Consider the following 15994-nt stretch of genomic DNA (forward strand, 5'->3'; position numbering starts at 1 on the left):
CTAATTTGGATGGCAATTAGATCGGCCAGGTGGCATTCTCTTTGTAGTCGAGACTTTAATTTTAATTTCCCCCCATGCAGATGGCAATATATCTCAAAGAGAAAGAGCAGCTTGCGCTCTTGACGTCTCTATACATTGCATATATATATGTTAATTAGTGCCGCCTGCCTGTCTATGAATACATGTGTATGTACACGTGATCATTTCTGTAGTATTGTGGAATTCATACATACAGACATTATTCAGACTAGTGGAGAGAAGCCAAAACTACTGTTACTTCATCAGCCTTGAGATTCTATAACAAGGTCTCTTGGTAAGTGATTCGACAGGTTGGTACCAAGATGATCCACACCTACTCATGTTTAGTTAATTTACCAACAAGATCAGTAACGAAAACATCACTACAAATTCAGGAATTCGGACAAATGTGTGGTTCTGATCGCTGGAACAAAGGTTGGAAAGTGATATTTATGATGACGTAACAGAAGGTAGTTATTTGATTCCTAGAATTATAACTAATGTACGACTAATGCTGGGGATTGTATCTGTGTTGGCATCAGCCTCGAAGCCAATTTGATCTCCCGAGTCCTGAAAGGCATTTGTGATAGGACTAGTATTGGTATGGAGTTAGTGATGAGCAATACCTACTAAAATTTGAACGACTTATAAGCAATGATGGAGGGTACTTACCAACAAGGATCCGCGTAGATGATCAGTCAAGTAGGATGTGAAGTAGGTAATATTTATGATTTACAGAATAATACAAATTATATTTTGAGATTTTATTTCATAGTTAAAGTTTTTAGGTTAAAATAATTATTTACTATGGTATTAGAAATTTGATAGCTAAGTGATCATGAGTTTGAATCTCTTCATTCTTATTTATTTGATAAAAATTAAGCACAAGATAGTGTGGATCTGTGCAAGTTTCAAATCTAAATGGCTTTCATTTGAGGAGGTGTGTTAGAGAATAATATAAATCATATTTTGAGATATCATCTAATAGTTTAAATTTTTAGATTGAGATAATTTTTTAAAAACATGGATGATTTTTTTATTTTTTTGCTATAAATCTAATGTATATTTCAAACTTTAGATAAGAACTAAAAAATATTTTTTTATTAATTCATCAACGTCTAAACCTCTACTTTAAAGTGAGTCAGCTCTCAGAAGGTGCCGATTGTTGAACATTCATTTTAATGATTTTAATTTTTGAAGTAATCTGAATATGCTAAAGAATATTGCAAAACAAAATCATACAAGCGTTTGATTTCCTTGGCAAGATTACTTTCCCAATTTTTTTTTTCTTTCGCCATGTTTTTTTTCCTAGGTGAAGCATTTAAACTATGTACTAACCGAGTGATCAAGGTGCACTAGTGCTATCTTAATCAATTAGTTTTCGACATAATCGTGTTTAGTCGACCTTCTGGTATAGAACTAATCAATTCTTTGCCCACTTTTCTATTGAATTCCTAGTGGGTTCTCTTTCCATCTTGCTCTATGATGTCACCTACAGATCCCTGAAAAAGGTTTTTTAATATATAAACAGTGGAGGAAGAAAAAAGTTTCAGCACACATATATATCGTGCTAAACTCAAAGCTAGAGTCAACTATTTCTTCTATAGTGTATGATTAAGCACTGTTTGTTTATGGGTTTAGCCTTGTTTTTTTAATTTTTTAATATTTTTTGTTTTAAAATATACATTTTTTGTATTTTAAAATAGTTTTAATGTAATAATATCAAAAATAAATTTTAAAAAATAAAAAAATATTTTTTTAATATATTTCTAAATAAAAAACATTTTGCGAAACAACTCTACCACAATATCAAATACTACCTAAAAAAACTTATACCTTTATTAGTATTTTAATTTTCACATTGACGGAAAAATATTAAGACTTGTTTAAAAATCTCTTGATTTTCTCTGTAGAAAATGCAATATATATATATATATATTACTACCAGAATTAAAATGACAAAAATTCAAGGTTAGGCATAATTAATTTGTTTGTTACCTTGAAAACAAAATTAAGTGTTCAAGTAATTCAAGGTCAAGTACGCAACTAGAATTTGATAATTCATAGCCAGCACTGAATGAAACTTCTCTGAATTAATTTTGGCAGTTCTGTATGCCTCTTCCTAACCTGTCCTGCCCTGGAGGAGTTGCCTTCCAACTAAAGACATGTTACGACTAGATAAAAAAAAAAAAATGTAGTGTTTTGTAAGGAAAAAAAAAGTCCATATACCATTTTATTTTTAAATAATAAAAACTTATTTTAAAAATAAATTTATTTTATATTTATATTCTTGCACCTTTTATTACGGACACTGTCAAACTAACCAAACGAAACGTGACTGGTTTCAAATTGTGACATCATTAAAAGATTAATGACATAAGCTTGACATCATTAAAATAAATGCTTTTTTTCTCTATATATTCCCTCCTTTTGGTTTCTGTGAAGTATACTCGCAAAGCAGCAGCAACTAGCTCCTCCATTTCCCTTCTCCACATCTCTCTCTCTCTCTCTCTGATCAAATATGGATATGATTGAGCAATCTGCAGCAATATCTCCGATCAATGTTCCATCTCAATTCTCCTACTCTCCATCCTCTTCTTCACCACCTTCTTCTCATCATTCTTCTCCTTCAAAGTCTTCTCCAAATCTTACTCCACCTTCAGCTGCCACTCCCCCTCCTCCTCCGCCAGTTGTTAGCCCTTGTGCTGCCTGCAAAATCCTTCGCCGGCGTTGCGTTGACAAGTGTGTTTTAGCTCCTTATTTTCCTCCTTCTGAGCCATACAAGTTCACCATTGCTCATAGGGTGTTTGGAGCCAGCAACATCATCAAGTTTTTGCAGGTACCATAAGACGTTCTTTTTGTTTCCATCAGTTTCCTTATAGGACAAGTAGCCTTCCTCCATAATATTTGAATTTAAGAGATTTGAACATTAATAGAAATTTGTTTAATGTCTTTTCATCCCTTTTTTTCGTCCAATGTATAAGCACAATGCAGTTCTTCAGGTTTGACTTGAAACAATTTTTCCAAAAATTGATTTTTCTTCAACCGCTATGATATTTTTTTAAGAAAAAGTTCGATAGTGGACATTTGAGGGCCTTTAGATTTTTAAATGGTTTTAACTTTTTTTTTTTATTTTTTTTTATCTCCAACCATTTTTTGCTTTCTCTAATTAAACAAATTAAAGCAAAGCAGCTAGCTGCAGTGCTGCTGCACCTGCTTTATGGAAAAAAATGATCATGAGAGGTTGAATTGGGGAATCACTATTTCCAGACAGAACCAAAAGAAAAAGAGAGGAGGGTTTGGACAATTAGTTACCAGCATATTGCACAAAGAAGTCAAAACCAAAAAAAGGTGTCCATATTAGAGGTCAATTGATGTGCTAGCTACTTCTTCCCACCACAATTGTTTATAGTTATATAGAGAAGTCATTCCACACCACAACTTGCACATGGGTGCAATACGCATCACCAACCCCCAAAGGGCAAGTTTGGGATTCCATTTCAAGGTCAACATATTGTCATGTTAGGAATCACATCAGATTTTTGCTTAAAACATTGCTTGGACCGCTTTCAAGATTCAATTTTGAAAACTGATCAGTACTGTTACCAATGTGAAAAACTGCAGGAACTGCCAGAGTCCCAGAGAGCAGATGCAGTGAGCAGCATGGTTTATGAAGCCAATGCGAGGATCAGAGACCCGGTTTATGGCTGTGCTGGTGCAATTTCTCAGCTTCAAAAACAAGTTAGTGACCTCCAAGCACAGCTAGCCAAGGCACAAGCTGAGGTGGTGAACATGCAATGCCAGCAAGCCAATTTAGTTGCTTTACTCTGCATGGAAATGACACAGTCTCAACAAGAACCCATCTTGCAACAACACCAATACGTTGACACAAGCTGCTTTCTTGACGAGAACAACTTGGGCACATCATGGGAACCTCTTTGGACATGATGATCAACTATGCCAATTACTTATGCCCTCAAGATGGGGCAGGCATGGGACATCGAAAAACATACTCATTAAGAAAAAATTAAATAAAGTAACCATATTAGGTTTGGTAGATATGTGTCATGATGAATTTCTGTTTAGCCATGTTGACGAAACGGACTGATATTGATGGGTCTTTCTTATACCTGTAATGTTAGGAGAAAATGGAGGGAAACCATTGAAAAGAAAAGAGAAAGAGAGAGAGAAAAGGAGATCGATCGGTGCTAATTGTTGAATCAGATTAAAGAAGTTTATATATCGGTGACCTAATTTTCTAATACATATTGTTTGTTCATGAGTTCCTTGTCAACCTTGCACTTGACCTTTTTCTTGCTTCGATCTTTTATTTTGATTTTACTACTGTTGGAGTACTGAAAACACTAGCTATTGGTGGATCTACTGATCCATCATTCAAAAGTATTTCAAATCCATGTTTTTCCCTTTATCCCATAAAGTGGGAGGATGATCGATCATGCCACTTCCCTTGGAAGTGTAGCATCTGGGAGCTAAAGAAAAGAAATTCCCAAGTAAATATGTTCATGCATTATCAGTATAATGGACCTTATTTTAATAGTAAATACTAAAATCACAACCAAACTAATTAATATATGAAGAATTAATAGATCGAAATAATTTATAGTATTTTAGTTTTCATAATTAAGAAGTTATGATAATTTAATTAATGGTGAATATTTCAATGACTTCAACTTTCTTAATATCCGCGTTTCTCTTTCACATTAACAGGCTGTAAACTACAATTAACTCTCACACAGATTTCATGATAGAGAAATTCCTTGTAATTGTCAAATATACATAATATTGTGCTTTGAAAAAAAATCCAGGCAAGAAAATTTTTATACATTTTAAGCAGGAAATTAAAAACTAATACAGTGAATTTCAAAATCCAAACCCTATTTATGAACAAAAAGCATGCATCTAGCTAGGTGACTGGCTGACTAACTACATGAAACTCACTTCATAAATGTACTTAAATCCTGTTTGTTTGCTATAAAGTAGTTGTTTTTTAAAAGTAGTTTTCTTGAAAAATATATTTCTGAAAAATAAATTATTTTTTTATATTTAATAGTGTTATGAAAAATAAGTTGAAAAACAATTTCTAATGTTTGACTATATCATGAAAAATAAGCTGAAAAATAATTTATTAATATTATTTTTCAAGTTTATTAAAATGATAAGAAACAAATCTTATAAATTAAAAAGTTGAATGAGAATGAAATTGAAAAAAACATCTAATTTCATAAATTATCTCAAATAAAATAAACAACAATCAAATAATTTTGAAGATTAAATCTAACAGATAAAAAAGTTGAAAGATGATGAAATTAAAAAAATTAATTATAATTTTATAAATTATTTAAAATAAAATAAATAACAGTTAAAAGAATGAGAACAAAATCTTATAGATAAAAAATTTCAATTAAAAAAATGATAAGAGAAAAACAAATAACAATCATAAAAGTAAGGACTAAAGTTGATATAAAAATCAAATTAAATCAAATTTCAAAGGATAAAATTGAAAAAAAATTCAAAACAAAATATATAACAATCAAAAGATTGAGGACTAAATTTGATATAATTAGCAAATAACATGATATTTCTAAATTTTTCATAATTTTTCCGTTCAAAATAAAAGGAAAACACTTTTTTAGAAACCAAACTAAATTTTTCTTTGACTAAAAAATATTTTTTGTCGATCAACTTTGCTAATAAAAAATAAATATAAAAAAAATTAATTTTTTTTTTAAAATTAATTTTCATTAAAACATGAGGAGGACATGGAACACGTACCAAGCTCTAGAACTTTTTTCACTTTAATCATGTCACGTGCACCCCACATGCGTGTTGTGATTTATAAGCAAAAGAACATATCGTCGGCATCTCCAGACAGTACATTCTTTATCTTTTTCTCTGACATTTTTTGTGTTCTACGCCAGCGGCAGAATCTTTTTTTTTTTTCCTCCTCTTTTTTGACAGATTGATAATAATGCAGCTGCTTAGGGTACTTCCCCGGTTCAAATCACCTCCAAAAGAAAATAAAGAAGTTCAAAATGCAAAATTGCGAACCACTCCAAATCATGCATCCATTTTCACTATAATGACAAACTTTCTGTTCATATGCAGCTTACTTTTCTTACCCGGGGAAAACAATAATGAATATAATTTCGATATGTGTGTGTGTGGTCCAAGTCACATATGGACCTTTCGGGCAATATATGTACGGTCTTGGAGGGGCAAGAACAGTTGATTCAAGATTTTCATTAATGGCCGTTTCATGCAGTACCGAAGATGGCTTAAAAGCTCCTCGAGGAAAAGAAAAGAAAGCCCTGGGATGCATTCATCTTACATCGAGCAAATGTAAAAGTGTCAAAATGTATATGCCTCTTGATCCGAGGATTAATATATAGTTAGTTAGATGTTCATGATCATGATCATGCTTATTTCTTTGTGTCCATGCCATCGAGCCAAAAAAAAGAAGCTTAAGATCACCAGGCGAGATTATTTTGCATTTTACAGATTGAAATTAGTTAATTTTACTACAACATTTAATAATTTTATCGACAATTATTTTTTGTTGGTGATGTGTCATGTCACTGTACAGAGATCCCGGTTTGAATCCCTTGATATTTCCATCAGCAAAAATCACTCGTAAAATATTTCACATCAACAACCTGCTTTTTTTAAAAAAAAAACAATTCTATATATTTTATCTGTAATTCTATCAGCATATACCGTCAAACGTATTTTGTTGGTATATACCAATAGGTTTACCGACTGATTTACATTTATTGGTAATTATCACCCTAAATTACCGACATAAAAACTTCATTAGTAATTTGGTTGGTTTTGGTTGAATTTCTAGTGGTGTCAAAATGCATATCATAGTGAAAGGGGCAGTGCCATGTCAAATTCAAACTTGGAAGGTGTCTAGAGTTGTTATACCGAGTCAACATATTGAATTCTAGATTAGTTAAGTCATTGATCAGCTGATTTTAGACGCAAGAAATGTTCTTGATACATAGCAACTCATCAATCAGCGTTTTTTTCTTTTCTTGTTTATAAATTAAAAATGGAACATAGCTTATTAGTTATGACAATGATTTTGGACCAATTAACAGCAAACTTGTTTACCGGAACAAAAATCAAACTTCTATATATATATATATATATATATATATATATATATATATATATATATATATATATATATATATATATATATATATATATATTGTTGTCTACACGGATTGTTGGAATAAGTTACTGGTAATGAAATTAATTGCGTTCTTGACCCGAGATGAGAATGCATTTAATTATAATCTTGAACGAAAATGTTGTCTTTGTTTTTTCTTCACGAGTCAAACTTCGTGCTTGTATAATATTCAGCTGAACTGATCATCAGGATTGCCCATCTAGCCCAGCTAGCAAGCCGCAAGAAATTCTCATGTTTACACATTTGATTAATGAATTAGTATTCAGGACGACGGTGATACCTTAACCTCCTCAGCCAACCAGATTTAATCTCTCGGGTCATAAAACCAGTCTAGAAATCAAAACAATTGATCTCTTGGAGATGGAGCATCAAACAAGTGCCGTGTGAACGATGAAGGGAAGTAAATCCTTTCAAGCGTCAAGCCATATATAAGTTGATGCAATGGACAAAACCACATTACCACTTGTTCTCTCAAGTCATCAAAATTGGCAGCATGCGCTATAACCTGCAATGGCGTCAGGTTTTTGCTTTACTTGAACCGATACACATTAGACGAGACTGGAAATGTAGGCTATGAGTCAAGATTTATTGTTGTTTGGTCTTGAGGATTTTGTTTTCTTGTAGGCCAGATACTCTGTAAATGAAAATTCCAGCTATTTTTCTTATTGCCATCCTACTTCGATCCATAATTATCGCATAGTAAATTACTATCGTCTAATGTTCGAGAATAGCACATAACCTTGGAAAAATCAGGAATTAATAGCACATATATGACTGACGCAGGAGAAATTCGACGTCATATATGATGACCTTTCCAAATTCTCTACAATATTTTGCATTTTTTTCTTTCAATATCATTATCAGTCTAGTTTATCCTCGATTTTCCCGGGAACCTTGGGGCTGGTATACTGATGTATGATGTATCTGGCGACTGGAGCCTTGCAAATTAGTCACGATCATCGCTAGAAAAGAACCGCCTCTGTAAGAAAATAGGAGGAGTCATAAAGAGCAGCTAAATCAAACTTTTAAATTAACGAGTAGCTAACCAACACCGATGAACTAACAAATTAATGTGCTTTGTCAAGAACTATTTATAAAATCTTGTCCACTGTGTGTATTTGTCTTTTGCTACATGGACACTCTCTCCTCTTGACTCCCGTCTCACAGATTCTCCACATGTAAGACACAGTTGAGAGCAAGTGTGAACCCCTTGAATTATAAAGAAGAAGTTTATTTGCAGACATTATTGATATCAGAAAGATCTTCGGTCTTCACCCGTACGTAGCTTCATAAATACTCTGTAAGTAATGAACAGGAATAAATTTGGCGGGAGATTATTAAGACTCTTCTGCAAGTAGCTTTTTTTTTTATAATCAATTTCCCATAAATGTGAAATAGAAACACATTAATTGGTGGTTAGAGTTAATTTTCAAATGGTAGAGACAAACAATCACATCTAATCACAATAAATTTTGATTGAAATTAAATGGTTTCGATCAACGATGGCAACTAAATTAATTAATGACTGTTTCTGGGAAAGTCTCCTCCAAAACCCCTCCAAAGTATGAATAGAATCGGCTTGACATGTACACATATAGCCTCAGTGTAAGCTTCCCATTTTAATTAAGTATATAATAGGTGCAATATCGGTCACTGATTTAATAAATGCTTGGAACAAAGTTCTTGAAAGAGTGATATAATAATTAAATTAAGGTAGGTTTGAGTAATAAAACGATTGATGCCCACACACTATCGCCTTTACCTTTCTGAGCAACAGCACTTATTCGGTGCTTGATTCGTATTAAATTCTTACTACAAAGTTGATTCTTCGTATTTCTTGAAAGTCCGATAATTTCTTCTTCATCTTAGTATCACATTATATAATTTATTGATTAATTTTATCGTTTGCTTACATAAATTTATAATTAAATATGAGATAATGTAGTTTAATGCTCAAAATTATATCAATTCACGGTAAATTAAAAAAAAATGAATTGGGATGGACCGGCACCATTCTAAAGTCCATTCATGTTTTCTTTCTACGATACTTGACCGTTGATAATGGACTCTTTTAATCAGCTTTTTTTATGAAATAAATAATTAATTGTGTGTTTAGTTTTTTATTTATCAAAACCAGAATATATATATCCTCGTAAAAACATTAATTAAAAAAATAAAATACACTCATTATATTAAATGCTAAAAAATTCATAGAAAATAAATATATTTAAATTTTAATCAAAATTCACTAAAAAATAAAATAAAAAATTATAAATAGACTCGTGATAGCATATAGGTCTAGTATATATTGACCAATAAATCAGCAATTCCACGCTCAAAACACTCAACTTGAAAATATGAAGGTGTTTGAGAGTTCGGTAATAATTATTTTTGAAAATATTTTAACTTGAAAATGCATTACAATAATATATATTTTTATTTTTAAAAAATTATTTTTGATATCAACATGTTAAAATGATCCAAAAAACATTAATTTGTTTTTTATTAAATTTCACCCAACCTCTATTTGAATCGCAACATCAAATGGGGGTAGACTAAAATTCTTGCATCTCACTTACAATATACCTTCTTCTTTATAAAATCTACAATAATTATTATTTAGTTCATGTATTTTAAGCAAAGCTAGACATTTGTTATTCTACATGATTTAAGACACTCAATATTGTAATCCTTATATCTGTATTTATGTTTATTACTTAGTCCCTTTAATTATTAAGTGTCCTTTAACAGAGTGCTAAGTTGTCCCTGATTCATTTATTTTTCTTTCCAAAATACCTTGTTGGCTGTATATTAATTAGTAACTGGAAAAAAAACGTAGGGGTAGTTTGGACATTTTCTAAAAACCATAGGAATTTTTAAATAATTAATCCTCATAGACAGACAAGGGATTAAATTATGATTTTAAAAACTAGTGGGACTAAACTATTATATTGCTAGAAACACTGGCACTAATTAAATAATTATTCACTCTAAAATCTATATCTAACTTATGCAATCTTTCCTCTTTGAGATTCGTTGGTGTTTTCTACCACTCGAATTTGATAAAAAGATGAGCTAATTATGTACCATAAAATTGGGTACAAACTTGAGTTCTTTCATTAAAAACGTTGGCCCTGCTCTACATTAATTAATTTAAATTAATGTTTATTTGACGTTCTTTCCTGACAAGGAGCTGAAAATCATTTACAGGCGTACGTAACCTGCTCTAGACCCTAGGATTAATCACTCCCAAGCAAAATTAACGACGCTGCCAAAAAGAATGTGTCATTAAGATTTTCTTGTTCAACGGCTAGTCCTGAGCCATTGCAATCACGTTCTCTCTTTAATTACGAACGTTTAATTTGCTCAACACGTGTAGCATGAAACCTCGTATCCCGTTGAAATTGAGATTCAAACTATTTTTTTTATTAAAATTAAAATTTTTATTTTTTATTTTAAATTATTTTTTTATGCTTGTAAATTTTTTATTTTAAAAATATTATTTTGATGCATTTATAAAAATAAAAAAAATCATTTTGAATGGAGGGAATTACAAGGAAAATTCGTTATATATTTTTCAATTATAAATGACCAGTACTCCTGAAACTGAAGGAGGAGAAACAGTGAGGTTTTGGCTGGTGAATCCATGAATCTACGTGTTGATATCTATTCAAGTCGAAGTTCGCCTTATTTTGGTTCATAAGCATACATTTCGATGCAAAGTGAGCTTGGCTGTCAATAATTAGTTAAATAGTTGGCAGACTCTCTCCATAATTTAATTCTGGGGAGTAGCCGTTTATTTGCTGGGTATTATTTCATATCATGCTTTCTTTTTCTTCACCCTACAAAACATTGTTACGTAGGCATAGTTGTCTGAACAAGCTCTTTAATGTTTCATCTTTTTTCAAGAGCAACAATCACAGCTACACATTAATTTGTACGATTGCGATACCCTTGACTTTCATCGACTCGTTTTCAGGTGCATACATACATATATGTGTCGTGTGTGTGTGTGTGTGTGTGTGAGAGAGAGAGAGAGAGAGAGAGAGAGAGAGAGAGAGAGTATGAACAAGAGAAGGATAATAGTCTGAAATCTTCAGGCATGTCTTGCTCTTACGCGTTAACCCATAAATAAGTCGCGGCAGCCATGAGAACATGGTTTTCTTTGTTAGAAAACGCCTCCGATTGTAACCTATAATGGGACAAAAGAACATGAAGACCAGTTTCTCCCAAGTCTGCCATTTTGACAATGTTTTGGCTATAAGGTCGAGTTTTCACTTTACATATCAGCTTGCACGGATAACAACGATATGGAGCATAAAATTAACCTTTTAGGTTAAGCTTTTAACATGGAAAGTTGCTTCAGACTTGTAATTAATTAAAACTTGATATAGCAGACTCAAAGACCCTAAATTGCGTGCACTGCGTCACTGGAAAAGGATGGTTAGCATCGCTAGCTATCTAGCTATGAAAACTTGAGAAAGTCATGTACTTTACTAGATTTAGAGTTAGCATGCATCTAGGCCAACTCTACTTTCACTTGCATTCTAATCAACCTATGAATTTACATGTAACTATGTATCTAACTGATTTACTAACCAAGAAACCATAAATTGCGTGATTGACTCACGAATTCTTTTTTCTAGTAATCCTACTTTATCTTATCAATGCCAAACTTTAACAATAGCTTCGAGGATAGTTTTATATTAATATATAACACATTTTATCATGTTAAAGTACATTAAATTTTAAATTAGCAGGATACATCATTATTTTATGCTTGACTTTTATTAATTTAAAATTATGATTGTTTAATTATCAAAACTCTGATATAATATCAAAGAATCATATCAATTTTAAATAAATTTTTAAAAATAATTTTATATTACTCTTTAATAACAAGTACTTGAATAAATATATATATTTGATAATAGATTAGGTAAAATTAAACTCTTATAATAAAATTCTGTATCATTCGAGGCGCCATTGACTCTAGTTTTATTAATATTCTCTATGTATACAAGACAATTGGGGACTGATTAAATGTTTATAAATCCTTGTTCAGAACGAAAAGGAGAGGGAAGCAGAGAAGGAGCTTCGTAAATGGAGTGATGTGAACACCCTGAATCGAATACAGATAGAGTAATTTTTTTTGTAGCTATAGATAATAGAAGGAGTTTCACTACTTGAAGGGGGATATGGACGTAATTAAACTTTTGATGGAAGACAATGCGAGTGTCAAAGTAAGATTAAATTTCCAACACTTGCTTCATTATAATCTGTCAAGCAACTAGTAATATTCCTTAATTAATTGATGGATTATATATATATAATGATGCACGAAATTAAGATAACACCAAGAGGAGAACCCACAAGGCAGAAAACGAGAGATTCTCAGAGCAAAGCAGAACAAACAATCCAATCAGGAGACTCTGCTTTCTCCTCTTCCACTGTCTTTTCAGTTGAATCCAGTTCTTACGTTTTCTAACTCGAGAAACCTCAATGATGTCCCTAGACTCTTATCCTATATATTCTCAATTTCACGACAGAACAAAAACTCTTGTCAATAGAGTTCCTAGCATTCTATACTTTTTTTAATTGGGTGGTGTGTCGCTATCCACGTTTATACATTAGTGGCTAATTTGAGGTTTCTACTTCCAAATTTGAATACATAATCGAAATTTCCTTCTGAAACTCATTGGTTTATGGAAAATCCAGAGAGGCCTTGACCATTGGAAGCTTTAGTGCCAAGTTACTTCTCCGAAATGGCTCCTTTTGTGGGCCTTTACAAACGGTGATTGACTAGTTTAATATGTATATAATGAGGACAACCCCAGTGTCAAAACTTGGAATTTACGTTTGAAGGTTTTAGATTCCAACACTAAAAAAATATGGAATTAATGAGATTTAAATATTTAAATAACATTGGGGCCCAATTAACCTGGTTATAAAATTCACGCAACATGGTGAGTGAGTTGAAACAAATAAAAAAAAAATTGACTTGATCAAAGATTCGGATTAACCCATGATACGGTCAAAATCTATTAATATTTTTTAAAAAATTATTTTTTTGATTAAAAAGAAAAGGAAAAGGAGAAAGAACATGAAGAAGAAGAAAGTTTTGACGGACATGCGCGTGCTAATCCCGCCCAGCATCATCATAATATATATTGCGAAGTTGTAGTCTAAATTGAGGACAAGGGTACTTTTACAGTACCAATACAAACTCTTATTCCACCTTATTGTACGATTGTGGAAAGTAGATTGTAATTTCTAAGAACATGCATGGATCACCCATCAGAAACATGCAAGACGATATGCGTGATCATCATGCAGTCATATGCTGTTTGCAGACTTGAAATTCATGTGCTGGATCTGATTATGGTTTGACTATGCATATAAACTTTTGCCTTGATGCTTGATCAGGGTACATATAATTATTCGAAATAGGCCTTTTCCGTTTCCGAACTTTCCTGCAAAATCATCAAATTAATGCCTCTGTTCCTGATCGATTCTTGTGTTCACACATTGTGAAGCACAGAAAGAAAGAGAGGTTTTAGCTGTCCTTCAGCTACCTTGTTTAAGGCAATGGACCGCAGCTAATTACATTACACATCAAAATTCTTGAATTCATACATGCAGAATTGACACGCACCCATTCGGCTTCTATAGGGACAAGAAATTGCCCGAGGAAAAGTGACCCTACAAAATGTAAAGAGACAATTAGACACTTCACTAATTCTTCCAGGTCTTTGATGATGAATACTGACTGCAGAGCAGGGATATAGTCAAGTTGTTGCTTTACTTGAACTGGGACACCTTGAGCCTGAGGTAACCTGACCAAAAATCTGGAGGGATTATTAAGTAGTCAATCTGACGAGTTGCGGTAGGCATCAGCAAACTCAGAAACATTCTGTTAGTCACGTTTAATACTATCATTTCTAGACTAACGCAACATTTGTGTATACCAGAAAGCTCTACTGTGAAAGTTAATGAAACGTAGAAATTTCAAGGTCAAAGCGAGATTATTGCAGCATATTAAACCTGTCTACATTTTGTGTGTGTGCGTGCTGTGTAGCCAGTTACGTGGACCACCCTCGAAGGGGTCTATGTACAGTCCTGAGAGGGCATAAACAGTGAAGCCCCTTCGTTGGTTGGAAACAAACGATATCAATACTTTCCTGTAGTTAGAACATCAACTGATTTGATGTCGTTAACAGCTTCAGAAAGGGCACCAAGATTTCAGACCTCATATCAAAGTGTTGTAGAATTCAATGGCAAGGCCCTTTGTGCCTCATCTAGAACTTCCGAGAAGAAATGCTATGATCAGAGCAAAATATTCAAACAAGCTAATATCTAACACACGTTAGCTCATAAATTCAATGACTTGTCGATTGTAAGTAGCGGACAAGCCTTGCTGTAAAACGCAATGGGATATGAGATACCTAAATTCCTAGGTCGCTTAAAGTCCAATCATTTGACTGCCTCTGCCTGCCATTAACAGAGCTTGTTTAATCCTACGAGTCTCATCAAGAATTGGCTCTTCCATTCCAAGGATTTTTCTCCTTTTTTTTTTAATATTATATTATGAAAATACTTCTAGACATGATACACATCACAGCCACGTCAAACCACGAGAAAAAGTTTGCTAACTCGAGGTTTGTTTTTAATTGATCGTATTTTTACCATATAAATAATAGAATTCAAATTAAGAATGTTTATATATATATATATATAAACTCGCTAACTCGGGTACTTAATTGATAACACACTTATAAATAAATTAAAAAATACAGATAAAATTTAAACTATGAATAGAATACCATCTCTTTGTAATTGATTGCTTAACATTTATCGCTACATTTCAAGGTAATGTTTTCACTTTACTTCAACCTCGAGTCATTAAACTGATCTAAACATTAGTCATAGCCACGTCATTAACAAGAAGACTTTTTAATAATATTACATAGAAAAAAATATATTATATTAATGTACACCCGATTAGTAAATATATCATCAGATTTGCCAAACAATTTTTTTTTTTAAATGGCCCATTATTTATATGCTTTGGTGTTCTTAAAAACAATATTTCATAAATTCCATATTGGAATAGGTTAAAATAAATTTATATTTGATCCATTTAGCGTACGAGGGAATAAATAATTCATGAACTTTGTGTATCAAATCCATCTAATGGCATTACAAAAAGGAATGGATTCAGAATTTCAGATCAAAATCTACCTCATTAATAACCTTGATATTAATGCTATTTATTTGAATATATGCTATCATGATAAATCATTCAGTTAATTTTATTCATGGTTATAAAATTCAACTTGGAAGTAGATCCGAAGCAAGGACTGGTCATGGATCAAAATAGGTTAATTTGGGTTAATAAAAAAATTTAAAATAATATTATTTTTTTAAATAAAAAATTAATTAAAATTTTTACTAAGTCAATTCCAATTCCAAATTAATTTTTTATACAGCCAGCTTAAGCTATGGATGGGTCTGTCGAATCCCGAATCCGAACGGTGTTCTCAGCCATAAGATTAAAAGCTTGTTGGAGGCTTATGTTAAAGGTTTGAGGAAACATTTATAAAGTATAAAGGTCAGGATTTTCTAGAGCTAATAAAGGCCCAATTCCAAATTTCAATATCCACGGACTCGATGTGACCGTATTAACTAGAGAACTTAGCCCATCACAGCCCATTGGGCTACCCCTCGAAATTTCATCCCAAAACGTCGCAGATTCCACAC

General features: G+C 32.2%; 1 protein-coding gene across 1 annotated transcript; it reads left to right on the forward strand.

Annotated features, from left to right (window-relative positions):
* The first annotated feature begins 2445 nt into the window (after positions 1–2445).
* Positions 2446–4297, forward strand: LOC7489628 (LOB domain-containing protein 1). Its single transcript, XM_002315243.3, has 2 exons — positions 2446–2857; positions 3643–4297. Exons 1-2 carry the CDS (start codon positions 2540–2542, stop codon positions 3964–3966), a joined length of 642 nt encoding a protein of 213 aa, XP_002315279.1. The 5' UTR covers positions 2446–2539; the 3' UTR covers positions 3967–4297.
* Positions 4298–15994: the final 11697 nt, after the last annotated feature.

The sequence above is a fragment of the Populus trichocarpa genome, chromosome 10 (assembly GCF_000002775.5).
Source record: "Populus trichocarpa isolate Nisqually-1 chromosome 10, P.trichocarpa_v4.1, whole genome shotgun sequence".
In the NCBI taxonomy this organism is placed as follows: Eukaryota; Viridiplantae; Streptophyta; class Magnoliopsida; order Malpighiales; family Salicaceae; genus Populus; species Populus trichocarpa.